The 25,934-nt window shown below is 42.2% G+C and overlaps 1 protein-coding gene across 6 annotated transcripts in view; it reads right to left on the bottom strand.

Moving 5' to 3' along the window:
- The window catches only part of LOC121304548 (MHC class II regulatory factor RFX1-like), a 175,286-nt gene that overhangs the window by 24,940 nt on the left and 124,412 nt on the right, over positions 1-25,934 (bottom strand). For 5 of the 6 annotated variants that reach the window (XM_041235728.1, XM_041235727.1, XM_041235730.1 and 2 more), the window contains 10 exons: positions 18,042-18,136; positions 16,585-16,912; positions 15,739-15,920; positions 15,213-15,332; positions 14,210-14,331; positions 13,020-13,138; positions 12,460-12,569; positions 11,563-11,714; positions 9,292-9,389; positions 8,770-8,919 (listed from right to left, as the gene is read on the bottom strand). In XM_041235728.1, coding sequence (XP_041091662.1) covers positions 8,770-8,919; positions 9,292-9,389; positions 11,563-11,714; positions 12,460-12,569; positions 13,020-13,138; positions 14,210-14,331; positions 15,213-15,332; positions 15,739-15,920; positions 16,585-16,912; positions 18,042-18,136 — 1,476 coding nt within the window. The remainder of the gene's footprint in view (positions 1-8,769; positions 8,920-9,291; positions 9,390-11,562; positions 11,715-12,459; positions 12,570-13,019; positions 13,139-14,209; positions 14,332-15,212; positions 15,333-15,738; positions 15,921-16,584; positions 16,913-18,041; positions 18,137-25,934) is intronic. The other variant, XM_041235729.1, reaches the window with a different exon arrangement.

Consider the following 25,934-nt stretch of genomic DNA (forward strand, 5'->3'; position numbering starts at 1 on the left):
GATTTAGAAAAAGGGGCATTCAGAACAGAAAATAGGAGACATTTACACAGAGAATGTGAGGGTCTGGAATCAACTCCCCAGTAATGTTGTTGAAGCTGACACCCTGGGATCCTTCAAGAAGCTGCTTGATGAGATATGGGATCAATAAGCTACTAACAACCAAACGAGCAAGATCAGTTTGCTATAACAGTAAAGTCACAGAGCAAGGGTATTCACACAGCAGACACCCCCATATATCGAGTGGAACTAATCCATTTTTGAGGCACTCTCACGTCTTGTACGTTGGCACTTGTCGGTGTTCGTGTTGAATTCAGAAGATATTATCTGGAATTGTCTACAATGGAAAGGTGGTTAAAATTTGGTACACTTAAGAGAAAACATACAGAAACGGAGGAGCGGCCTACTAAAAAATCTGCTGAATCAGACCTCAATGAAAAGCCGCTGATTGGCCTGCTAATGCTAATACCTCTGATTAAGTGAAGAAAGCCAAGATGCCTGTGGCAGTTATGACATTCAACCTGCAACTTCAAGTACATGTAAACGCAAGGTTACATGAAGATACGATCCAGCCTATTTAGCATGTGGATTCTCATGGAGTGGGGAAAAAAGTGAACAAGTTCAAACCATTGCATAAAATCTTCCCTTCTACAGTGCCACCTGCATACAAAGAACGGTGCTCTAAGAGAGAAACCGCTTGATTTTTTTAAAAAGAAAACTAATTCAGATTAAAGGCGGTAAGAAAACAATAAAGGCTCTCAGCGGAGTTAATGCAAAGACTCTGGAAGCATCATCCAAAGCCAGTTTAAGGAATGCTCAGATTGGGAATTTGCATACAATAGGTTTGAATTTCACCCCTGCTTATACGTATACACATACAAATTAGTTTCAAAATGCTGTTGTGAAAAAATGCGTGGCAAGTGGTCCATGGGAAAATCCAAACACCAAGGTGGTCCCTACATTGAAAAAGGTTGGGAACCACTGAGTTAAACCAATTACCAGCATCATCTGTTTGGAACACTGCAATCACGATTACTGTAAAAAAAAGTTTGTATAAGTCTATTTTCTAGGTTTTTTAGGCGTCCTAAAAAGGGGGGACTGACTTATACACCAGTGTGACTATAAGCTTTTTCCTAAAATTGCGACTTACACACTGATGTGACTTATACACCAGTTTTTACACTAAGTTAGTACAGATATGCAGGATTTTCTAGTCTGCATTGTAGTCCACTTCATGTGGACTAAATCACTGGTACGCTGCAATTGACCTGTGGATTTCTACTGTGTGCAATAGAAAAGAAAAAAGTAGGCCTTGCACAATCTGCAAAAATAATGTCAGGTCAGTAGTTTAGGAATGTTTAAGACACTTATTTACAATTGTTTTTCTTTCAGATTTAAAAAAAAAAATGATTTACTGTAACTTGAACATGGTTCAATTGCCATTACCCCCTTATTATAATGTCCTTATTTTTACCACAATGAAACCAAAACGGTACATTGTATTATAGTGTTTATCATTATTTGTCCATAGAATAATAAAGGTAAGTTTATGTTTTTTCAGTTCATCCATAAATGCAACACAGCGCCTCTGCATTTTATATGTTACCACCGGTGGGGAGGTTTAATTCCCTGGTTTCGATGCCTCTCTGTGCTCAGCTCTCTGTGTGGTCTCGTGATAACAGCTGTGTTGCTCTCTGTGTGGTCTCATGATGACAGCTGTGTTGCTCTCTGTGTGGTCTCGTGATGACAGCTGTGTTGCTCTCTGTGTGGTCTCGTGATGACAGCTGTGTTGCTCTCTGTGTGGTCTCATGATGACAGCTGTGTTGCTCTCTGTGTGGTCTCGTGATGACAGCTGTGTTGCTCTCTGTGTTGTCTCGTGATGACAGCTGTGTTGCTCTCTGTGTGGTCTCGTGATGACAGCTGTGTTGCTCTCTGTGTGGTCTCATGATGACAGCTGTGTTGCTCTCTGTGTTGTCTCATGATGACTGCTGTGTTGCTCTCTGTGTGGTCTCGTGATGACAGATGTGTTGCTCTCTGTGTGGTCTCGTGATGACAGCTGTGTTGCTCTCTGTGTGTCTGTGATGACAGCTGTGTTGCTCTCTGTGTGGTCTCATGATGACAGCTGTGTTGCTCTCTGTGTGGTCTCATGATGACAGCTGTGTTGCTCTCTGTGTGGTCTCATGATGACAGCTGTGTTGCTCTCTGTGTGGTCTCGTGATGACAGCTGTGTTGCTCTCTGTGTCTCATGATGACTGCTGTGTTGCTCTCTTTGTGGTCTCGTGATGACAGATGTGTTGCTCTCTGTGTTATCTCGTGATGACTCTCTCTGTGTGGTCTCGTGATGACAGATGTGTTGCTCTCTGTGTGGTCTCGTGATGACAGCTGTGTTGCTCTCTCTCGTGATGACAGCTGTGTTGCTCTCTGTGTGGTCTCATGATGACAGCTGTGTTGCTCTCTGTGTGGTCTCGTGATGACAGCTGTGTTGCTCTCTGTGTGGTCTCGTGATGACAGCTGTGTTGCTCTCTGTGTGGTCTCATGATGACAGCTGTGTTGCTCTCTCTCATGATGACAGCTGTGTTGCTCTCTGTGTGGTCTCGTGATGACAGCTGTGTTGCTCTCTCTCGTGATGACAGCTGTGTTGCTCTCTGTGTGGTCTCGTGATGACAGCTGTGTTGCTCTCTGTGTGGTCTCATGATGACAGCTGTGTTGCTCTCTGTGTGGTCTCATGATGACAGCTGTGTTGCTCTCTGTGTGGTCTCGTGATGACAGATGTGTTGCTCTCTGTGTGGTCTCGTGATGACAGCTGTGTTGCTCTCTGTGTGGTCTCGTGATGACAGCTGTGTTGCTCTCTGTGTGGTCTCGTGATGACAGCTGTGTTGCTCTCTGTGTGGTCTCTTGATGACAGCTGTGTTGCTCTCTCTGATGACAGCTGTGTTGCTCTCTGTGTGGTCTCATGATGACAGCTGTGTTGCTCTCTGTGTTGTCTCATGATGACAGCTGTGTTGCTCTCTGTGTGGTCTCATGATGACAGCTGTGTTGCTCTCTGTGTGGTCTCGTGATGACAGCTGTGTTGCTCTCTGTGTGGTCTCATGATGACAGCTGTGTTGCTCTCTGTGTGGTCTCATGATGACAGCTGTGTTGCTCTCTGTGTGGTCTCGTGATGACAGCTGTGTTGCTCTCTGTGTGGTCTCGTGATGACAGCTGTGTTGCTCTCTGTGTGGTCTCATGATGACAGCTGTGTTGCTCTCTGTATTATCTCATGATGACAGCTGTGTTGCTCTCTGTGTTGTCTCATGATGACAGCTGTGTTGCTCTCTGTGTTATCTCATGATGACAGCTGTGTTGCTCTCTGTGTGGTCTCGTGATGACAGCTGTGTTGCTCTCTGTGTGGTCTCATGATGACAGCTGTGTTGCTCTTTATATAATCACATATAATTCTATGACAACATGAAAACAATCATGGCTGTTCTGGTTTTAGACCTCACCTTACTTGCCCAGTGGTGATTACACATATTGTCTGAAGTGAACCCACCAACTGTACCAGTTAAGCAGTGTGTGCTGGAAAGCCTTGTCAGGACATGGGTCGGGTAAGGGCGCAGTGGCGGCCTTACCTGACAATTTCCCATCTTTTTCAGAATTGTCAGCTCTTACCATCAAGTAAAATGTAGTATTTTTGTGTTTAGTATATATCTTACTTGGCTTTTTGTACATCTAAAATGTTTTAGTCTGATGACAATAGAAAGGAAGCAAATTATTATGATATGCAATAAATACACCGACTATAAGTTATTTTAAGTTCTTTAGATTGCTACATCATCATTAATTAAAAAAGTAAATTGTGTTTTTTCACTCGCTGTTACACAAAAGATTTGCTCTACCGCTCTTGAGAGATGTGACCAGTGGATGGCTAGTTGCTTCATATTGTCATAAAATGCAGACGGGGCTAATTAGCAAATGCCTGCTGCCTGATATATTATTAATTTGGGAGGGACCAAATTGCATGCTAAATAAGTTGCGGCACCATACCTGATGCATAAAAACCTATAAAAATATATATATTTGCTTCCTTGCTAAAACAGAGTGCCGTCATTTGTTAAGGCAAGCATCAACATCCCCCAGCAGTTGTTGTCGACATTCTCTGTCTGGTGTGGACCTGCCCCCACATTGAGACTGCACGTTCTGCATGCACTGAATTAGCTGGAAGAGTAAGGCAAAGCTTTGCCAAATTAAACAGATGTGGAAATTGATTAGAAACAGCCCGGTTACCCAAGGACTTCTGGCATAGTTTAATAAAGGCAGTATATGCAGCTCGTTCGCTGACATGTTACTTGTCCCATCCAATAATTAATTTTATTAGTATCGAGTCAAAACAAAGAAAACGTGGCTATTCGGGTCTAAAATTCTAACTGCATTTAAAAAGTCAGCAGCAGGTTGTTTGAAGTGAGGTGGCTGTGCTGGATCGTACCTGTAGTATCTGATTTAACTTGGCTACAACCGACAGGATTACTTTTTGTCTGCGCCGACTTTCCAGTTTGCTTTCTAAAAGCTGTTTATTTTACATTCTGTTCAGCAGCCTCTGTAGTAGCTTTCCATTTAAGAACATAAGAAACATAAGAAAGTTTACAAACGAGAGGAGGCCATTCGGCCCATCTTGCTCGTTTGGTTGTTAGTAGCTTATTGATCCCAAAATCTCATCAAGCAGCTTCTTGAAGGATCCCAGGGTGTCAGCTTCAACAACATTACTGGGGAGTTGATTCCAGACCCTCACAATTCTCTGTGTAAAAAAGTGCCCCTTTGTCTAACCTCCATTTGTGACCCCTGGTCCTTGTTTCTTTTTTCAGGCTGAAAAAGTCCCTTGGGTCGACACTGTCAATACCTTTTAGAATTCTGAATGCTTGAATTAGGTCGCCACGTAGTCTTCTTTGTTCAAGACTGAACAGATTCAATTCTTTTAGCCTGTCTGCATATGACATGCCTTTTAAGCCCGGAATAATTCTGGTCGCTCTTCTTTGCACTCTTTCTAGAGCAGCAATATCTTTTTTATAGCGAGGTGACCAGAACTGAACACAATATTCAAGATGAGGTCTTACTAGTGCATTGTACAGTTTTAACATTACTTCCCTTGATTTAAATTCAACACTTTTCACAATGTATCCAAGCATCTTGTTAGCCTTTTTTATAGCTTCCCCACATTGCCTAGATGAAGACATTTCTGAGTCAACAAAAACTCCTAGGTCTTTTTCATAGATTCCTTCTCCAATTTCAGTATCTCCCATATGATATTTATAATGTACATTTTTATTTCCTGCGTGCAGTACCTTACACTTTTCTCTATTAAATGTCATTTGCCATGTGTCTGCCCAGTTCTGAATCTTGTCTAGATCATTTTGAATGACCTTTGCTGCTGCAACAGTGTTTGCCACTCCTCCTACTTTTGTGTCGTCTGCAAATTTAACAAGTTTGCTTACTATACCAGAATCTAAATCATTAATGTAGATTAGGAATAGCAGAGGACCTAATACTGATCCCTGTGGTACACCGCTGGTTACCACACTCCATTCTGAGGTTTTTCCTCTAATCAGTACTTTCTGTTTTCTACATGTTAACCACTCCCTAATCCATGTACATGTGTTTCCTTGAATCCCAACTGCGTTCAGTTTGAGAATTAATCTTTTGTGCGGGACTTTGTCAAAAGCTTTCTGGAAATCTAAATAAACCATGTCATATGCTTTGCAATTATCCATTATCGATGTTGCATCCTCAAAAAAATCAAGCAAGTTAGTTAGACACGATCTCCCTTTCCTAAAACCATGTTGACTGTCTCCCAGGACCCTGTTACCATATAGGTAATTTTCCATTTTGGATCTTATTATAGTTTCCATAAGTTTGCATATAATAGAAGTCAGGCTTACTGGTCTGTAGTTACCTGGTTCAGTTTTGTTTCCCTTTTTGTGGATCGGTATTACGTTTGCAATTTTCCAGTCTGTCGGTACCACCCCTGTGTCAAGAGACTGCTGCATGATCTTGGTTAGCGGTTTGTAAATAACTTCTTTCATTTCTTTGAGTACTACTGGGAGGATCTCATCCGGCCCAGGGGATTTGTTTATTTTAAGAGCTCCTAGTCCCTTTAACACTTCTGCCTCAGTTATGCTAAAGTTATTTAAAACTGGATAGGAACTGGATGACATGTGGGGCATGTTGTCAGTATCTTCCTTTGTAAAAACTTGTGAAAAGTAATCATTTAATATATTTGCTATTTTTTTTTCTTCATCTACGATTTTGCCATTTGTATCTCTTAAACATTTAATCTCCTCTTTGAATGTTCTCTTGCTGTTGTAATATTGGAAAAACATTTTGGAATTGGTTTTAGCTCCCTTAGCAATGTTCATTTCTATTTCTCTCTTGGCCTTTCTAACTTCCTTTTTGACTTGCGTTTGCAGTTCTGTGTACTCTTTCTGCGTACTTTCTTTTTGGTCCTTTTTTAATGCTCTGTAAAGTGCCTTTTTTCGCTGAATATTTTTTTTAATTGATCTATTAAACCATTTTGGCAATTTAGTTTTACATTTAGATTTGTCTACTTTAGGGATATAATTGTTTTGCGCCTCTAGTACTACATTTTTGAAGAACAACCATCCTTCTTCTGTGGGTGTTTTCTCTATTTTACTCCAATCTACTTCTGTTAGTCTCTGTTTCATACCTTCATAGTTTGCTTTTCTAAAATTGTAAACCTTAGCTTTAGTCTTTACTTTTGGGGTTTTAAAAAACACTTCAAATGAGACCATGTTGTGGTCTGAGTTTGCCAGTGGTTCTCTGACCTCTGTTTTAGTTATTCTGTCTTCGTTATTTGAAAAGACTAAATCAAGGCATGCCTCCCCTCTAGTCGGTGCCTTGACAAATTGTGTTAGGAAGCAGTCATTTGTCATTTCCACCATTTCTATTTCATCCTTCGTGCTACCCACCGGGTTTTCCCATTTTATTTGGGGGAAGTTGAAATCCCCCATTAGTATGGCTTCTCCTTTGCTACACGCATTTCTAATGTCATTGTATAACAGATTATTGTGCTCACCGTCTGAATCTGGCGGTCTATAGCATGCTCCTATTATTATGCCCTTTGAATTTTTGTCTGTTATTCTGACCCATATTGATTCGGTTTTATTTTCTTTGTCCAGGTTTAACACCTGGGCTTCAAGACTGTTTCTTATGTATAGCGCTACCCCTCCTCCTCTTCTGTCCTGCCTGTCTTTCCTATACAGTGTATACCCACAAATATTATATTCGTCCCCATCACTCTCAGACAACCACGTTTCTGTAACACCTATCACATCATAGTTACCTGTTAGTGCAGTAGCTTCAAGTTCTAGAATTTTGTTTCTGATACTTCTAGCATTTAGATAAATACATTTAATGGTTGTCTTACCTGAGTTGTTGTTCTTGTTTTGATGTGGTCTCCCTTCTGTTTTTTTGTTGATTTCTCCCCCCTTCCTTTCTAGTTTAAATGCTTCTGAACCTGCTCGAGGATCTTTTCTCCGAGTAGACTGGTTCCCTTGTTATTTAAATGCAGTCCATCCCGTCTATACAGATAGTCCTCGTTGTAGAATGTGGTCCAATGATCAAGATAGGTGAAGCCTTCCCGTGTGCACCATGTCTTCAGCCATGCGTTTTGATTAATTATTTCCAGCTGTCCATATGGTCCTTTGCAAGGTGCCGGTAGTATACCAGAAAATACCACAGTTTTGGTTTTCTCTTTTAATTTCCTTCCTAGCTCTCTGAATTTGTTTTGCAGGGATTTTGGTCTATCTCTTCCAATGTTGTTTGTACCGATGTGGACGACTACTACCGGGTCGTCTCCTGTTCGTTCTAGGAGCCTGTCCACGTTCTCAGTGATGTGCTTGACCGAGGCTCCCGGAAGGCAGCACACTGTTGTAGTAAGGGGGTCCAAACTGCGAATTGAACTTGCTGTGTTTCTCAATATGGAGTCCCCAACAATCATGACCTCCCTTCTTTTTGCTGTCTGGTCACCACTGTCAATGGGGTCCTGGATGTTGTTCCTTTCATTCTCTTGTTGTTGGTTCTGCTCAGCAAAATTCTGAAGTGACTCAAATTTGTTGGTTGTTTTGATTTCTGGTGGTTGTGTTTGATGAAGTTTCTTTTTTTCCCTGCTTCTGCCTACCTGAACCCAGCTGTTCTGACCTTCTATCTCCCTGGTGGCTTTCAGTCTGTTAGGGGTGATGCAGACTTCCATGAATTGTGGGTATGCCAGTTCCTCAAGATCCTGTTGCTGTCTCACTTCTTCCAGCTCCATTTCTAGCATACTTACTAGTTTATGCAAATCCTGGATCACGCGGCACTTTACGCACACTTGGTTTAGCTCCGCTGGGTTTTCTCGGATTTCCCACATCAAGCAGGTGTCACAGATTACTGGCTTTAATGTGTGATTCAGAAGCTACATAGCCATCGATCGTATTTTCTCCAAAGAAACATTAAAGATGTGCAAAACAATGACCTCCATCTGCTTGTACAGTTTCTTTGGGAAATAAAACTTTGGAAATAAAATTTTGTTTTTTTTTTTTTTTTTTGCCTAAGTGCAATGCACACAGGACAGAGAAGGAATAAAAAAAGCCTATCTACAGAAGGAAGACATGTAGTTTGCATCACTTGCGTTGTGCAGTTGTTCATTTAAACGAGGTTTCTTTTTTTATGCACCCCTCAATTTCCCGATTTCTGTGAAATCACGATTTAGGTAGACCCCTAATTATCACTGAGACCCCTCACCTGCACGTTGGCAAAGTCCACTCTGTTGAGGTCGCTCAGCATCTGGTTGATCTGGGCTGTGTTCTGCAGGACTGCTCGCGCTGCCTGGGCCAGGTGATTGAGAGAGGTGTAGCGCCTCAGGGTCTGAGCAAACGCACTGGCTGCTGTCACCTAAAACACACCAACACTGCTGAAACCCTACACCACCTAAACAACACACAGAGACACAGATACCCAGAGACAGAGAGACATACACACAGTGACTGAGCAAACACACTGGCTGCCGTCACCTAAAACACACCAACACTGCTGAAACCCTACTCCAGCTAAACAACACATAGCGACACAGAGATGCCCAGATGGAGAGCAAACTCACTGGCTGCCGTCACCTAAAACACACAAACAGACAAAAATATACACTGCTCATAGACATGGCTACAAAAAAGGCGCTCACTTTGTGTCACACTGGACACTAACATCAACCCCCAGAATACCGGTGCTGCTCAGACTGTGCCCTGACTCCCTGCTGACCACGGCCCTCACCTTGACCCGCACCATCTCCTCTGGGATGTTCATCATGGCATTGGTCAACCAGCTCTCCAGACTCTTGGCAAAGTTACGGATGGCTTGAGTTAAGGCACCTGGAGAGAGAGAGAGAGAGAGAGAGAGAGAGAGAGAGAGAGAGAGAGAGAGAGAGAGCCTTAACCGTTTCTAGAATAGGCTACGAGTGTGTGTGTCTGTCTCAGTATGTGTGTATCTTAGTGTGTGTCTCAGTGTATATCGTGTCTCAGTGTACTGGTTCTCAGTTTGACTCACTGGGGAAGGGTCTCAGCACATCCGGTATAAGTAACTTCATAGCAAGTTGTGTCAGTGTGTCTCAGACACTGTTTCTCAGTGTATCTCAGTCTGTGTTTCTCAGCGGATCACAGTCAGTGTTTCTCAGTGCATCTCAGTCTGTGTTTCTCAGTGTATCTCAGTATGTTTGTCTGTGTTTCTCAGTGCATCTCAAGCTGTGTTTGTCTGCGTTTCTCAGTGTATCTCAGTCTGTGTTTCTCAGTGTATCTCAGTCTGTGTTTTTCTGTGTTTCTCTGTGTATCTCAATCTTTGTTGTCTGTGTTTCTCAGTGTTTCTCAGTCTGTGTTTTGCAATGTTTCTCAGTGTACCTGTCTGTATACCTCAGTGTGTTCAGTGTATCTCAGTCTGTGTTTCTCAGTGTGTCTCAATCTGTGTTTCTCAGTGTGTCTCCAGTCTGTGTTTCTCAGTGTGTCTCAGTCTGTGTTTCTCAATGTGTCTCAGTCTGTGTGTCTCAATGTGTCTCAGTCTGTGTGTCTCAATGTGTCTCAGTCTGTGTTTCTCAATGTGTCTCAGTCTGTGTTTCTCAGTGTATCTCCAGTCTGTGTTTCTCAGTGTGTCTCCAGTCTGTGTTTCTCAGTGTGTCTCCAGTCTGTGTTTCTCAGTGTGTCTCCAGTCTGTGTTTCTCAGTGTGTCTCTCAGTCTGTGTTTCTCAGTGTGTCTCAGTCTGTGTTTCAGTGTATCTCAGTCTGTGTTTCTCAGTGTGTCTCAGTCAGTCTGTGTTTCTCAGTGTATCTCAGTCTGTGTTTCTCAGTGTCTCAGTCTGTGTTTCTCAGTGTGTCTCCAGTCTGTGTTTCTCAGTGTGTCTCCAGTCTGTGTTTCAGTCTGTGTTTCTCAGTGTGTCTCTCAGTCTGTGTTTCTCAGTGTGTCTGTGTTTCTCAGTCTCTGTTTCTCAGTGTGTCTCAGTCTGTGTTTCTCAGTGTGTCTCAGTCTGTGTTTCTCAGTGTGTCTCAGTCTGTGTTTCTCAGTGTGTCTCAGTCTGTGTTTCTCAGTGTGTCTCAGTCTGTGTTTCTCAGTGTGTCTCCCAGTCTGTGTTTCTCAGTGTGTCTCAGTCTGTGTCAGTGTGTCTCAGTCTGTGTTTCTCAGTGTGTCTCTCAGTCTGTCTCAGTCTGTGTTTCTCAGTGTGTCTCAGTCTGTGTTTCTCAGTGTATCTCAGTGTGTCTCAGTCTGTGTTTCTCAGTGTGTCTCAGTCTGTGTTTCTCAGTGTGTCTCCAGTCTGTGTTTCTCAGTGTGTCTCCAGTCTGTGTTTCGCAGTGTGTCTCCAGTCTGTGTTTCTCAGTGTGTCTCCAGTCTGTGTTTCTCAGTGTGTCTCAGTCTGTGTTTCTCAGTGTGTCTCAATCTGTTTCTCAGTGTATCTCAGTGTGTCTGCAGTCTGTGTTTCTCCATGTGTCTCAGTCTGTGTTTCAGTCTGTGCAGTGTGTCTCTCAGTCTGTGTTTCTCAGTGTGTCTCCAGTCTGTGTTTCTCAGTGTGTCTCAGTCTGTGTTTCTCAGTGTGTCTCCAGTCTGTGTTTCTCAGTGTGTCTCCAGTCTGTGTTTCTCAGTGTGTCTCAGTCAGTGTGTCTCAGTCTGTGTTTCTCAGTGTGTGTCTGTGTTTCTCAGTGTGTCTCAGTCTGTGTTTCTCAGTGTGTCTCAGTCTGTGTTTCTCAGTGTGTCTCCAGTCTGTGTTTCTCAGTGTGTCTCCAGTCTATGTTTCGCAGTGTGTTTTAGTCTGTGTTTCTCAGTGTGTCTCAATCTGTTTCTCAGTGTATCTCAGTGTGTCTGCAGTCTGTGTTTCTCAGTGTATCTCAGTCTGTGTTTCTCAGTGTGTCTCAGTCTGTGTTTCTCAGTGTGTCTCCAGTCTGTGTTTCTCCATGTGTCTCAGTCTGTGTTTCTCAGTGTGTCTCCAGTCTGTGTTTCTCTGTCTGTCTCAGTCTGTGTTTCTCAGTGTAGCTCAGTATATGTTTCTCAGTGTGTCTCACTCACTGGGGATGGGTCTCAGCACATCTGGTATCAGGATTTCCACTAGCCCCTGGTACAGCATGTTGTCACACTCTTTGGTCCAGCGCAGCACCGGCTCGTACTTGCACAGGACCACCAGACAGCCCTTGGGCAGCCTCTTCTCAGACTCATCATGACTGTCACAGACAGGCAGACAGACAGACAGAGACACAAAGACAGATAAAATGTTAAGGTAAGCAGCTTTAACATGACTGTTGAGCCATGTTAAGGTCTCAAACATGAACCTAGTACTACTGTTATTGACAGTTGTACAGGTTTGTGAGGCTGTTGTTTAGTTGTGTGTGTGTGTGTGGATTTTTGTGTTGCTATGTGTGCAGGTTACTGTGTGAAGTGAAGGTGCAGTGTGTGTGTGTGTGAGAGAGAATATGCAGCAGTGTGTTGTGCATGTACAGCTATGGCCAAAAGTTTTGCATCATCGTTTAGAATTAACACATTTTACTTCATAAAGACAAATTAAACCTGCTGAATAATGTTATGTAACATAATGAATCACATACCGCTTTGTAGTTTTCCATATACTTAACGAAAAACTGACAAAAACTTGAAAATGTGACATTTCGAAATCTAATGTAAAATACTGTACTATTATTATGGCTTCCGGTAGACTTTTGCATTATCATTTTGTTGTTTCTTTTATTACATGATGTTAAATAAAAGATGAAAATTATGTTGATATGCAGAATACATTTTAAAATGTTTTAATCCTAAAATTCTAGGGGATGCAGAACTTTTGGTTATAGTATGTTTGTGTTTGTGAGTGTGTTAACATTCACACTAGCTGTGTGTCAGTGTGAGTGTGTAGCAGTATGCAGTGTGTGTGTGTGTGTGTGTGTGTGTGTGTGTGTGTGTGTTAATACTCACACTGGGAGTGGTGTGCTGTCGCTGGGCTGGCTCTCGCTGAATCTCCAGAATGTTTTCCACAGGGTCTCCACCAGAGTGAACTGCAAGTTTATCATCACATCCAAGATAGCCTGCAAGGGGTGGGGGGGGGGCTTTATTATTATAACTACTAACATACAGAAAGACACAGTGCCCCACAGCTCCTCAGAGACAACAGTTACGCACACACACAGACAGAGACAAACACAGTGACACACATACACACACAGACATCTGTACCTCGCAGTGCCCAAAACACATAGTGAGACAGACAGGCACACAGTCCACCTCTAGCTCACAGTGCCCCAGACAGACAGTGAGACAGACAGGCACACAGTCCACCTCTAGCTCACAGTGCCCCAGACAGACAGTGAGACAGACAGGCACACAGTCCACCTCTAGCTCACAGTGTCCCAGACAGACAGTGAGACAGACAGGCACACAGTCCACCTCTAGCTCACAGTGTCCCAGACAGACAGTGAGACAGACAGGCACACAGTCCGCCTCTAGCTCACAGTGCCCCAGACAGACAGCCAGCCTACCTCGCAGTGCTCGCGGTACAGCAGGTGAAAGGCCTTGATGTGCTCCAGTGCTATCCCATCAGGCAGTGCTTTCCCCAGCAGGTCGATCTCCGTAAACTCAGGTAGAGCACGGGAGGCATCTGCAAGGGAGAGATCAGACTCAGATACAAACCCTACCCTTCTATACCAGACCCTCTACACACCAGAGATAAGCTAATAATAGTGTGTGCCACAGTATTGTTCACTTCAAGACACGCTTGTTTTCATGCATTTCTCCCCATCCCCAAAAATACTTAATTAGTGTTTTCTCTACCTCCCAACAGTTTTTTCATCTTTGAGTTGCATGAAGTCTTAATCTGATGGCAGAATCTGGGGCGGAATGAATCTACTGCAGGACAGAATAAAATCTAACTAACCGTCTATACCAAGGATGGAATTAAGGATCCATTGCATAGCAGTTTGATACAATCCTGGTTTTACTATGAGTTTAACTCTTTGCAGTCCATTTATTCAGAGCTTGTCAGGTCCAATTTATTTTCACATGCGCTGTTTATTTCACATGCGCTGTTTGAAATATATTTTAAAAGGCATTGAATCGCAAAAGGACACTCAGTACTGTATCTACAGCCAAGCCCCACCCCTTGTTCACTGTATTTTTCACAAACCTCTTTATAGACTTGCATACTGATAAATCTTCTCCTGATCACTCGTTTTATCACCAAACTCCTCAATAATGCAATACAAGTAATTATTTTATATACATAAAAAAGACTACATATGACTCATCAATTCAATCATTTTAGCTTAGTATAAAATCACAAAAATGAAAATCCTATTCAGAAATTGCTACTGTGATTAGTATTGTTGTTCAGCAGTGTTCTAAGTGCGGTGACATCAGGGCACAGGATAAGTTGAGGGCTCCATAACTTTGATTACTTGACTAAACTGTAGTAGCCTGTAGAGCCTACAACAGCCTCTTGAGAACTGCTGATGCTGCTTTCATTGTGCTTTATTACACTTTGCTATGCATTTACTTTGGAAAACTCTTATAAGGGGAGTCTTGCAGTAGTTGTGGGTGGTTGGTTTCTCACCCTCACTCCTAGACACAGCTGTAAACATGCTTTACTATATCATTATGGTATGGGTGTTCTGGATTATACTTCATCTGGCCCTGCTGCAGTCATGGTAGTGTGGTTTTGCAGTCTCCTTACCCAGGAACTGCTGGTACTGTTGCACCTGGGCGCTGATGTCTGACAGGCCCGACCCCTGCTGCTGCTGCCCCCCCAGAGACATGCCGTTCGTCATCCCCTCCACCTTCTGCACAGGCTTCAGCCTGTGGACAAGAGCCAGTAACAGCATGAGGGTGAGACAGAGTGGGGACAAGAGTCAGCAACAGCATGAGGGTGAGACAGAGTGGGCACAAGAGCCAGCAACAGCATGAGGGTGAGACAGAGTGGGGACAAGAGCCAGCAAGAGCATGAGGGTGAGACAGAGTGGGGACAAGAGCCAGCAACAGCATGAGGGTGAGACAGAGTGGGGACAAGAGTCAGCAACAGCCTGAGAGAGAGAGAGAGTAGGGACAAGAGCCAGCAGCAGCATGAGGGTGAGACAGAGTGGGGACAAGAGCCAGCAACAGTGGGGACAAGAGCCAGCAACAGCCTGAGAGAGAGAGAGTAGGGACAAGAGCCAGCAACAGCATGAGGGTGAGAGAGAGTGGGGTCAGGGAGGAGACAGGGGGGCAAGAGAATGCAACTGCACTAGGGGACAGTAAGGGAGCAGTGAGGCTAGGGTGGAAAATGTGAGAGCAATTGATAGGGGGTGTGGTCTCACCCGTTTCTGAGTGAAGGGTTGCTGCCTCGTGGCCAGGTGTTGCTGGGAGAGTGTGTTAAGGATTGATAGACAGTACTAGGGAAGTGATAGGTGGATGCGGTCTCACTATTTCTGAGAGAAGGGCTGTTGCCTCATGGTCAGGTGTTGCTTGAAGAGTGTGTTAGAGAGTGACAGGAGGTGATAGGGATGTGATTTCACCTCTTTTTCTGAGAGATGGGCTGCTGCCTCATGGTCAGGTGTTGCTTGGAGAGTGTGTTAGGGAGCTGTAGAGAGTGATAGGAGGTGCAGTCTCACCTCTGTTTCTGAGAGATGGGCTGCTGCCTCATGGTCAGGTGTTGCTTAGAGAGTGTGTTAGGGAGAGAGTGACAGGCGGTGCAGTCTCACCTCTGTTTCTGAGAGAAGGGCTGCTGCCTCATGGCCAGGTGTTGCTGGTCCTCAATCAGTCTGAGCAGGGGGGAGTTGGCTTTGATCCTCAGCCCATAGTAATGGTACTTGGAGTTCCCTCTGAAACACACAATCAGCCTGGATCAGTTTGTGTGTGTGTGTGTGTACAGGCTCCTGTTTCATAGGCAGCAGTATTTCAAAACTTTTTTGCTGTACACTGTCTGGGTTCAGTTTTGCTGTTGTTTTATTTTTTGTTAGCGTTACTGGTTTTGTGTCCGTCCTTCTGTCTGCACTAGTTTTAAACTATTCTGTGAAGCGCTTAGATGAGGTTCCATGGCATGAAAGGCTCTAATAAATTGGAAGTTGTTGTTATTGTTCTGTCTACAGTAACTACTTCAGTGTGTGTGTTGTTGTACTTGTTTACACTACCTGCTTCAGCATGTGTGTATTGCTCCTGCTTCAGTGTGTGAATGTTGTTTTGTATACAGTACCTGCTCTAGTGTATGTGTAAGTCTGTGTATAGTACCTGGTGCCCAGCCTCCTGGTCCTCAGCCCCATGAACACTGATCGGATGAGTTTCCCAAATGATGCTGCATTGACGGGCTCCAGTTTCTGCTCCTGGCAGTGCAGCAGGTAGTGGCAGTATAGCGTGCTGCGAGGCAGACTCACCCCCTCCGCAGTCTCATAGTTATCCAGCAGCCACTGTACCTGACAGGAGGGGAAGCAGTCAGAAACTAAAGGGGCGATCCGCTAACAACTCCCTGATATAATACCAGATTGTAATCCACACATACATTAACAACACTGTGTTATTCCAAAGCAAGAAGCAAAACGTTTTTTGTCTTTGTGTGTGTGGGCAGATATAACTATCAATGCGCGGACAAAATTTGCGAAAATGTCCCCACAACTCCTGAAAAAATGACGTCGTGGGGACGTTCCAACTTTGTATAACACATTTTTAAGAAATAAATATGCCTTTAGTTTGTTGTTGACTTGCACCCTGTGTGGAGTTTTGTCTGACTGGAGTAAGGAATAGTAAATACACATATAGTGAGAGTCAGTGAGAAGTCCCCACAAATATAGGAATGAAAACGTGTGTGTGTGTGTGTGTGTGTGTGTGTGTGTTATGTTTACCACAGTACATTTGCCTGTACTTTTCCCATGGTTATACTCTGCATTTACAAGTTACCTGGTTTGTCATGTTTTTTAATATGCTTTACCGTACCTCTCTAGGCTTTACAACTTACCTTTGCTTTACAATGCTTTCACTGTGCTTTATGACACTTTGTTGTGCTTTTACTATGGTACTTTTATAAGTGTTTTGTTTCGTGTGTGTATCTCTGGGTGTATGGCTGTGTATTTTGATACTCACAGTAGCAGGAGATGCCCGGGTGGTGTGTGAGTAGCTCTGGCTGGCACTGCCCAGCATATACCCCCCCTGGATGACGTAGCTTCCTGCTGCCACTGCCGTCGCTGTGTTACCTCCCTGCCCCGCCCCTGGCCCCGCCCCTGCTGTGCTGGGATTGGCTACGATCTGCCCCCCGGACACATACATTGGCACTGCCTCACTGGCGCTGGGTACATCCTGAGAGGTCACTGGGGTGCTGACCTGTGACCCTGAGCCCCCAGACTCATAATAGGGGGTGCCTGCACTCTGGCTGTACAGGGGGGTCTCAGAGTAGGGGTAGCTGCTGGAGCGACTGTGGAGAAAGGGAGTGGGGGAGAGAGAAAGGGAGAAGAATGAGATTATAGAACTGGGTTTCCACTATTCATAAACACTCATTGTCAGCATTGGCGCTCACGTTATAAAGCTGGTGACCATCTGTAAAAAAATAATTAATAATCTTTAAGGATAGGGTCTAGGTCAATATTACTTAGTAGCTGAGCTTATGTATGCTTTTCTTTCTAGAATTTTGTTTTTGTGAAACAGACAAGCCAAGATATTATTTTTTTTTAGGTTTTATAAATATCAAGAAAGACTTTTTTGGGCTAAACATTGTGTTTGTCATTTAATTTTGAATCGATTTGCCATTGAATAAGACTATTGAGTGTTTTTTAGTTTGTATCTGACAGAGTTGTGTGGGGGGGCTGTATAGCTGTGTGAAGCTGTGGGGGGCTGTGGAGCTGTGCGGAGCTGTGGGGGTCTGTGGAGCTGTGCGGAGCTGTGAGCGGCTGTTGGGGGTTGTGGAGCTGTGTGGTGCTGTGGAGTGCTGTGGGGCTGTGGAGCTGTGTGGAGCTGTGTGGAGCTGTGGTGGGCTGTGGGGCTGTGCGGAGCTGTGAGCGGCTGTTGGGGGTTGTGGAGCTGTGTGGTGCTGTGGAGTGCTGTGGGGCTGTGGAGCCGTGTGGAGCTGTGTGGGGCTGTGGGGGCTGTGGGGCTGTGTGGAGCTGTGTGGAGCTGTGTGGGGCTGTGGGGCTGTGTGGAGCTGTGTGGTGCTGTGTGGGCTGTGGAGCTGTGTGGAGCTGTGTGGAGCTGTGGTGGGCTGTGGGGCTGTGCGGAGCTGTGAGCGGCTGTTGGGGGTTGTGGAGCTGTGTGGTGCTGTGGAGTGCTGTGGGGCTGTGGAGCCGTGTGGAGCTGTGTGGAGCTGTGGGGGGCTGTGGGGCTGTGTGGAGCTGTGGGGGGCTGTGGAGCTGTGCGGAGCTGTGGCGGCTGTGTGGAGCTGTGTGTGCTGTGGGATGGCTGTGTGGCCGTGTGGAGCTGTGTGGTGCTGTGTGGAGCTGTGAGCGGCTGTTGGGGGTTGTGGAGCTGTGTGGAGCTGTGGGGGGCTGTGGGGCTGTGTTGGGCTATGGAGGGCTGTGTGGAGCTGTGGAGGGCTGTCGGGATTCTCTCACATTGTGCTGGTGGTGTAGCTGGCGTCTCCTGCCTCCACATACTGAACCTGGTTTGAGTAGACATGCTGCACTGGGACCTGCTGTAACTGCTGCACCTGGAGGGGGAGAGAGAGAGAGAGTCACAATGCATGGACACAGCCAACCTCCTCTCTCACACTTCCTACATCTGCTAATATATATACATATATATTCTTGAGCTCTTACTATCACTAGATCCAATAACATTTAGACTGTAAAAGTACCTCCACAATCCCTCTCCCTATCATTAAAGATTCATACCCTCTCCCTATTCCTAAATCACCCTTTCCCTGTAGTGGTGCAGTTTTTCACCCATGCTTTTCCCATGGTTATACTATGGCTCATATTCATAAAACTTACCAACTTCTTTATCCTGCCAGTAATTTTGTTTAACGCTAGACCCGCCACGGTAGTCATTTTTACTGTTTTCACTTTTAAAATTTAAATTACTCTGTGTGTGTTAAAGATCCGCAGTAGTCTGTACTTGACTTTTATAAATACATGTATTAAATACCCTGACGGTGTTTGAAAGGCAGAATCGCAAAAATAAAAGCTATAAGCACTTCTACCTAGAACTGCCAAAAGCTGTCATTTTGACGGCTTGTTAAAATACATGCTTTTTATTGTCAATATAACCTACAATATGCTATTTTTTTAAATGTATACAAGCCAGTTTATTATCTCTACCTCTGCTGAGTTTACAGCAGTATTTGATTAGAATATTGCTTTTGAAGTCTAAAATGTCTTATCCAAATATCTACTGTAATCCTTTCCATTCCTTGGAGAGCTGTATATATAGTCTGCTGTCTTATAATACTACTATTATAATTTTTTATTGAGACCAGCTACAAATATATTTGCCTTGGCATCAGGAACTTTCGACTTCATCGAAAACAGCATTGCCTGCTTCAAGCTAAACATAAAACCTTACATGGACAAGAAGCTGTTTCAGACAAAAGCATGCTGTCGCTGGACACAATAGCCTACATGTCAAACAAACCTGTCAAATTTGGAATCAAGTTTTGGCTGGCAGCGGACCCTACCCCTACCTGTGCAAACATGAAACTCGCCCAGCTGGTCAGAGACTGGGTGACAATGTGGTACTTAGGTTGAAGTAACCGTGCTTAGGAAAAAGGATGAATGTTACCAATGAAATTGGTTGGAACAATAACTAAAGCAAAGACAGTTTCCACCATCTGTGCAAAACCTAGTACTCTGTGAAAATAAAATCACCAGTGTCCAGTTACTATATTTTAGAATGTATTGGACATGGCAGCCATCAATTCCTTTGTTTTGTACAATGAATGCACCGGGGAAAATATCATCTTATGATACTAGCCATGGAGCTTTGGCAGAAACATTTCGATCAGAAAGCTGCAAAGCGGCAGGGAAACGCATCTCAATCTGGATACAGTGCGCATCAAGTAACACACACACACACAACAGAAAACAATGCCAGGTAACTAAATGCAATAAAAATAAAACTTCTGATATCTATGCCCAGTGTGAAAGAGCAGTATGTGGTAAATGCACATGACAAGTTGATAAGCGTTACATCTGTGCGGATTGTGCTAACATGGGGGCTAATTTGAAGTATGTTTCCCTGGATGCACATTTCCGTTACACAATGAATTGAGTTATTTTCTTTTTTTTTATAATTATTTCGACTTTACAATTGTGTATGTAGGCCTACATATGGTTTACAGCTGGTTACACTATATTTTCTTTTGAAATGTTTATTTTAATATAGTTTTTTTTTTATTTTTTGAAGTCGTGCTATGCAGTAGGCTAATGGGAAAAAAAAGCCTTTTATGTTATTTTTGTACATAATGACTTTGTTTTTACAATTTTGTATGTACATATAGCAGTTTACACCTGTTTACACAATATCATTTTTTAAAATCTTTATTTTATTAGTTTTGCTTTTATTTTTTACATCATGCATTATGTGTGCTAATTTTGAAAAAAAGGCCTTTTATGTTATTTTTGTAAATAACAGGGTTCATACACTTTTTCAACATCAAAATTCCATACTTTTTCCTGATTTCCATGTGTTTTTCCCAGACTTGTGTTTTACTTTGTTTCTACTAGTTTTTTGATAGTTATCCACACTGGCGGGCAGCCGCAGAGCATTACAGCTTTTTGATCCAGATCAGAAGTTGCTCCTGGTTTTCCAAAAGTATTTGTCAGAATCTGGAGGTGCACATCTAGCAAGAGACAATGCAGGCATGCAAAGAGAGGTAAAATACAATCTAAGATATGTCCAATATTTGAGAACTATGTTGCATTATTTACAAAAATAATAATTAGTGCTGTTTTTCTTCTTTGATTTTCTTTATTATTACAGTATTTGTCACTACTACCATTAATAACAATACTAGCAATGAGATTGTGAACAAAAGTACAATTACAAGTATAGTACCTATTTGTGACATTTGTATTCTGGGTATATCCTATTTGTTGAAGAACACAGTACCCATATTTAAAGCAATATTTAATCGTATAACGAAGGCCATATAGCGAGAATATAAATAGTATCTACACTCGGCTAACGGTTTGGACCCAAGACTGTTGATGCACTTGGTACTGTAAGTTACAAGCAACATACATTTATAATAAAATTACTGGTACATTCGAATCACATTAAAGAAATGAAAAAAACGATGTTAACATGCTACGTTTATACACATTATAAGGGATACAGAAAGCGTTTTGTTTTTTTTAATTGTTTGTTTTTTTAATTCGAGTCAGTGATGATAATGACCGTATTCGTTTTTTGGGTTTTTTTTTTTCCTGGGTTGGGAAATGACGTTAATGATTTAATAAAGGTAACAACAAGATAACAACATTTGAATGTTGGTGGGCAGAGTACAGTAGCTTGTAATTCCAGTTTGTAGCTTTCATAGCTTTCAATAATACATTTATATATTTTGCTGTCGTTGTGTCCATTTTACCCTACGTTTCACTGGCGCAGACACAGTCATGTGACACCTACCAGTGCGCTGACTGGATAGCATTGCTTGAGTTGTCAGGATGTTGTCAGGGGTGTTACACGGGGCAGTCCCCGCGGGATTTGGTCACACGCAATATATTACAGTTGCTACTAGTGAATTGCCTAGACAGCTGCCGCCGAGCTGCTGAACCGCTTTCGAGATCAATTATTATGAATAATAAAAAATAATCACGGAATTATTTTCATTCTCCCGTGATTCAAGACTTTCATATCGGTTTTATCAGAGCTTCGCTGTATATTGTTCAACAACGTCTTGCACATCTGACAGTTGTAAAGTTATAAAAAATATATATTTCTGTGCACCGATTTATTTATTTATTTTATCTCAGTATGATCTCTAGAAAGGTTTGACAGACAAGCAACAAAGCACAAAAGTCTACAACAGTTTGCTGTTACTATATATTGCAGGTTTACTGCATAACTTTACTCTGTTGCATACGAGGGTATGTTTGCATTCAGCAGGTGCGTGTGTTTAGTGCGTGCGCCAACAGTAATTTAGGGAGCTGAGAGCTGCGACAGAGTTCATAAAACGTATTCTTGTTATTAAATACTATACAACGGTTACGTTCAGTACCGGATTCATGTCTCTTATTTAAAGAAGAACTGCACACACTGGAGATATGCACTAACATGGATGTACGGCTGGAGGATTCCGATTCGGATAAGTATTCGGCCGAATCTGAACCCTGCTCAAAAAGTAGGTATTCGGGCAGAATCCGAAACCCAATCCTGGATTCGGTGCATCACTAACTATTACCCTATCTGTACTCTGTAGGAGTTATAAGGTAGTTTTACATTTGACCTTAGGGACAGGTCAAAGGTTACAGTCAAGTTAATTTTTGAATAGAGCACATATGGGATCATTTGTGTATTCTAGAGTAACTATGACACTGTCTAAACTCTCAAAGGGGTTATAAACAAGCTTTGCATTTGAGCTTTAGCAAGATAATATGTGCAAATATGTGCAATTTTACCATAGCTGAAATTTGATTGGCTCACGGCGGCCATGTTTTTTTATGTAGCGAGTTGCTTTGCACAAACTTGATAGAAAACCTTGCCAAGGCTATGTATGCAATGTTTCGCTTAAATCGGCATAACCGTTTCAGAGAAAAAGACGTTTGAATATTTTTAACAAATCCAGTATGGCTGCCGAACCATGTGACCAATAGACTTGTGTTGAACAAATCTAAATATAGGCCATAAGTGTAGTATGTGCCCCAAGCTTCACATCTGAACCATAAGAGGTTTTGGAGAAGAAGATTTTGTTAAATTGGCCAATATTCCCAAAAAATCACCAATTCATCAATTCACCAAAAAAAAAAAAACTATGACTTTGTTTTCACTCTGACACAACTTCCCAAAGGCCTCTACCACCACTTAATGAAGATTCACAAGTCTACAACATTGACCCTTAAGTGAATACTGCACTATGTGCAAAAATGTGCAATTTAACCATAGCTGAAATCTGATTGGCTCATGGTGGCCATGTTTTTTAATGTAGCAACTTGCTTTTAACAAAATTAACAGAAAACCTCGCCAAGGCTATGTATGCAAAGTTTCGCTTCAATCATAACCGTTTCAGAGAAGAAGACGTTTGAATATTTTGGACAAATCCAATATTCAGAAAGGCGGGGAAGTCTATTTTCTGTTAGGATTTTTAGGCTTCCAAGCCAGAGCGAAAAAGGTCATAGGTCACATGGTGTGGCAGCCATATTGGATTTCGAGAATTTTGGACAAATGAACAAATCTCGGGCACTAGTCTCGATTGCTTCACAGAGTGTCGTAAGCTCCCGCTACATGTCAAAAGTCGTCTCTGAGCTGCTAAAACCACTGTTTTATAGCCCAGCATTTGCAATTATAAGTCCCCTTCCAACACCACTCCCAAATCTCCTGTTAGTGCTCGTGTTGTAACAAGTTTTTCTCATGTGTTGCAAGCAGGCTGCAAAAACTGTGTCACAGACAATAGCAATAACATCAAAACATCTGATTTACAAAGAAATTATGGGAAAACACAAGTGAGGAAATCGGAAATTACACTAGAACGACCGGAGATATATTCATACCTAGAAGCCCCGCAGCAGTCTTTCTGACAGCTGTATTCAAAACACTGTAAATAGTATAACGAAAGGAGAAACAGTCGGATGTAATTACTTTGTTTTTTATTGAGTATGTTACATAAACATCTGAACAACCGAAGCATATATATATATATATATATATATATATATATATATATATATATATATATATATATATATATATATATGAACATTTATTTTACAAATCAAAACAAGAAAATGTAAATAAACATCTGAACAGACATCGGTTTACAACATACATATTTATAAAACTGAAACAATATAACTTTTCAACAGCAATCTTTTTATTATCAGATGTGCAAAAGCAATTGTGAACAACGTAGATAAATAAACTTTAAGAATAAAACATTTTACAGAATCCCATAGCACAAGTAGTTATAAAAAAAAGGTGTTATTTATTTTTCTTTTTTTTCGACAAAATGGTATTCCTTTACCTTGAGTCTAAGGCTGTTCACCATCAATGCAGATAATGCACTTCTCCATGCCGCTTTTCTGCACAGGGCACAGCTGTCTGAAGTTTTATTTTCATTGCAGCCTGGCATTGGCGTCTCTTGCGGCTCTCAGCGGGGTTGCCAGCTTTAGCTTTGGGTGCACGCTTGGCAGCCTCCTTCTGTTCCAAATGCTTATGTGAAGTTCCTGTGCTAACTGTAAAATATATTCTCTCCTCGGTAAATTCTGTCCAATACATTGTAAAACACCTGAAAAGGCTGCTGCCGGGAGCCAGCTTTCAGGGAATACTGTGCCATCTCATCCAAAACATCAACTTCATATTTTCTTGCGTAGTAAAACTCCACGGTCTCTGGTATTTATTTTCACTAGTCCCGATGCTAACTGACTGACCAAAACAGCATAGCTGGCAAGAAGGCGGATTGAAAAACAATAGACTGTCAGTCATTCACTCAGGCAGAGAGTAGAGACTAATCTAATTACAGCTAAGTACATTGCGGACTGGTAAATAACAATAATAACGTAAAATACAATTGTTTTCTGTGTGGCGGTCAAAGTGACTGCTCCCGGGGCTTTTAGGTATAATGTAATATATTTCCTCTATTTCTGCACTCCCGCGCTCATGCTTTGTGACAATATTTAATACATACAGACAGAAAGGTACATGAACGCACAGCCCCAAATGTGTGTTACACGACTGGATAAAATTACATAAAAAAAAAAAAACACCAATATGACTGCTGCTGGGCTTCTAGTGTTTAAGGTAAGCACTATGTTTGGTATGTTAAAACAGACATGCTGTTTTGACTACATTTAATACTGAACAGTTTTGTAGTGCGCAACGCATTTTAATATAATGTAAAAAGATTGCTGCGGTAGTTTATAAAGCAAAATGTGTTAATTCTGTAGGGTTATGCAAAATTTTTGGCCACAGCTGTATATGCCTAATGTGCAGATTTATATTTTTACAAAGACTAATGTAATGTGTACGTCGAATGCACTTATGTTATTTCTGCACAATGATTTATACATTTAAAATAATCCGAGCACTATAAATATGTGTTTATTTGTCCTTTTTTTAAACCTGACATCTTTATTTCGGACAACCTGCTCCAGGCATGTCCCGTAGCCACAATGTGACAGTGTAAAGAGACGTTGTATGCAATTGACATCTTAAGTAGGGGACACAGCTCATTTCCATACCTCTGACAATTGTTTAGACACAATCTCTCAGTAACAATCTGTGACAGTAAATCACATCTAAAACCATTACTGGCCAGTAAAATAACCAGGCAGTGGTTTTATAAATATATATATATATATATATATATATATATATATATATATATTTTTATATTATATTTTTTTTTTAATTTTTTTTTAATGGCCGGAAAGTCTATGATGGTTTACCATGTTTTTCAATATGCTTTACAATACCTCTCTGTGCTTTACAATGCTTCCCTATGCTTTCACGATGCTTTATTCCACTTTGCTATGCTTTTACTGTGTGAAACTTAATAACTTAATTCACCTACTTTGAGTGCGGTGGCCCCAGTCTCGAACTCCAGCACTTGGGGTACACTTTGCACTTTGACCTTGGGGCTGGAAGAGGCAGAGCCGTGGTGAGAGGGGGTTGTGGAGGAGAGGAATGGGGGCAGGACCCTTAGCAGCTCCAGGTGTGGGTGGCGTAGGGTCAGGTAGCCTGTCTCCAGCCCTCCCCTCTGTGATCTCCACTGCACTGGACAGTCTATCTGCTGCTCCTCTGCTGCTGTAACCCTCCCTGACTCTGCACTGCTCTCCCTGCCTGCACTCCCTGCCTGGGGTTTAAAATAACACAACAGTCTATTGTAATAATCTACAATGGTGGTCTTAATAACGCCCACCACTAACATTTATAAAACTGACTTATTTAGCTTTTCAGTGTATTTATTTATTTTTTGCTCGTAGAAATGATAAAAATGAAAAAAGACATGCAGTTTATCTGCAACTTTTAAACTTAGTCATGGAGCTTTGTGTCATATATATATATATATATATATATATATATATATATATATATATATATATATATATATATATATAGATATATATACACACCGGTGCACTTGAACAAGACCAACTGTACCAACACAGTACTGCTGAAGAAAAGAGAAACTGCAGCATCTATGTGTCAGAAGATGGAGACGCAATCAAAAAGGCTATGTAATACTATAATATTACCAGTACAGTACTTGCTGAAATGATCAACGCTGGTCCGGCTTCAAAATGAATAATTATTTATTTATGTATCTTTCTTTATCTATCTGGAGGAGCACA

The sequence above is a fragment of the Polyodon spathula genome, chromosome 38 (genome assembly GCF_017654505.1).
Source record: "Polyodon spathula isolate WHYD16114869_AA chromosome 38, ASM1765450v1, whole genome shotgun sequence".
Taxonomy (NCBI): Eukaryota; Metazoa; Chordata; class Actinopteri; order Acipenseriformes; family Polyodontidae; genus Polyodon; species Polyodon spathula.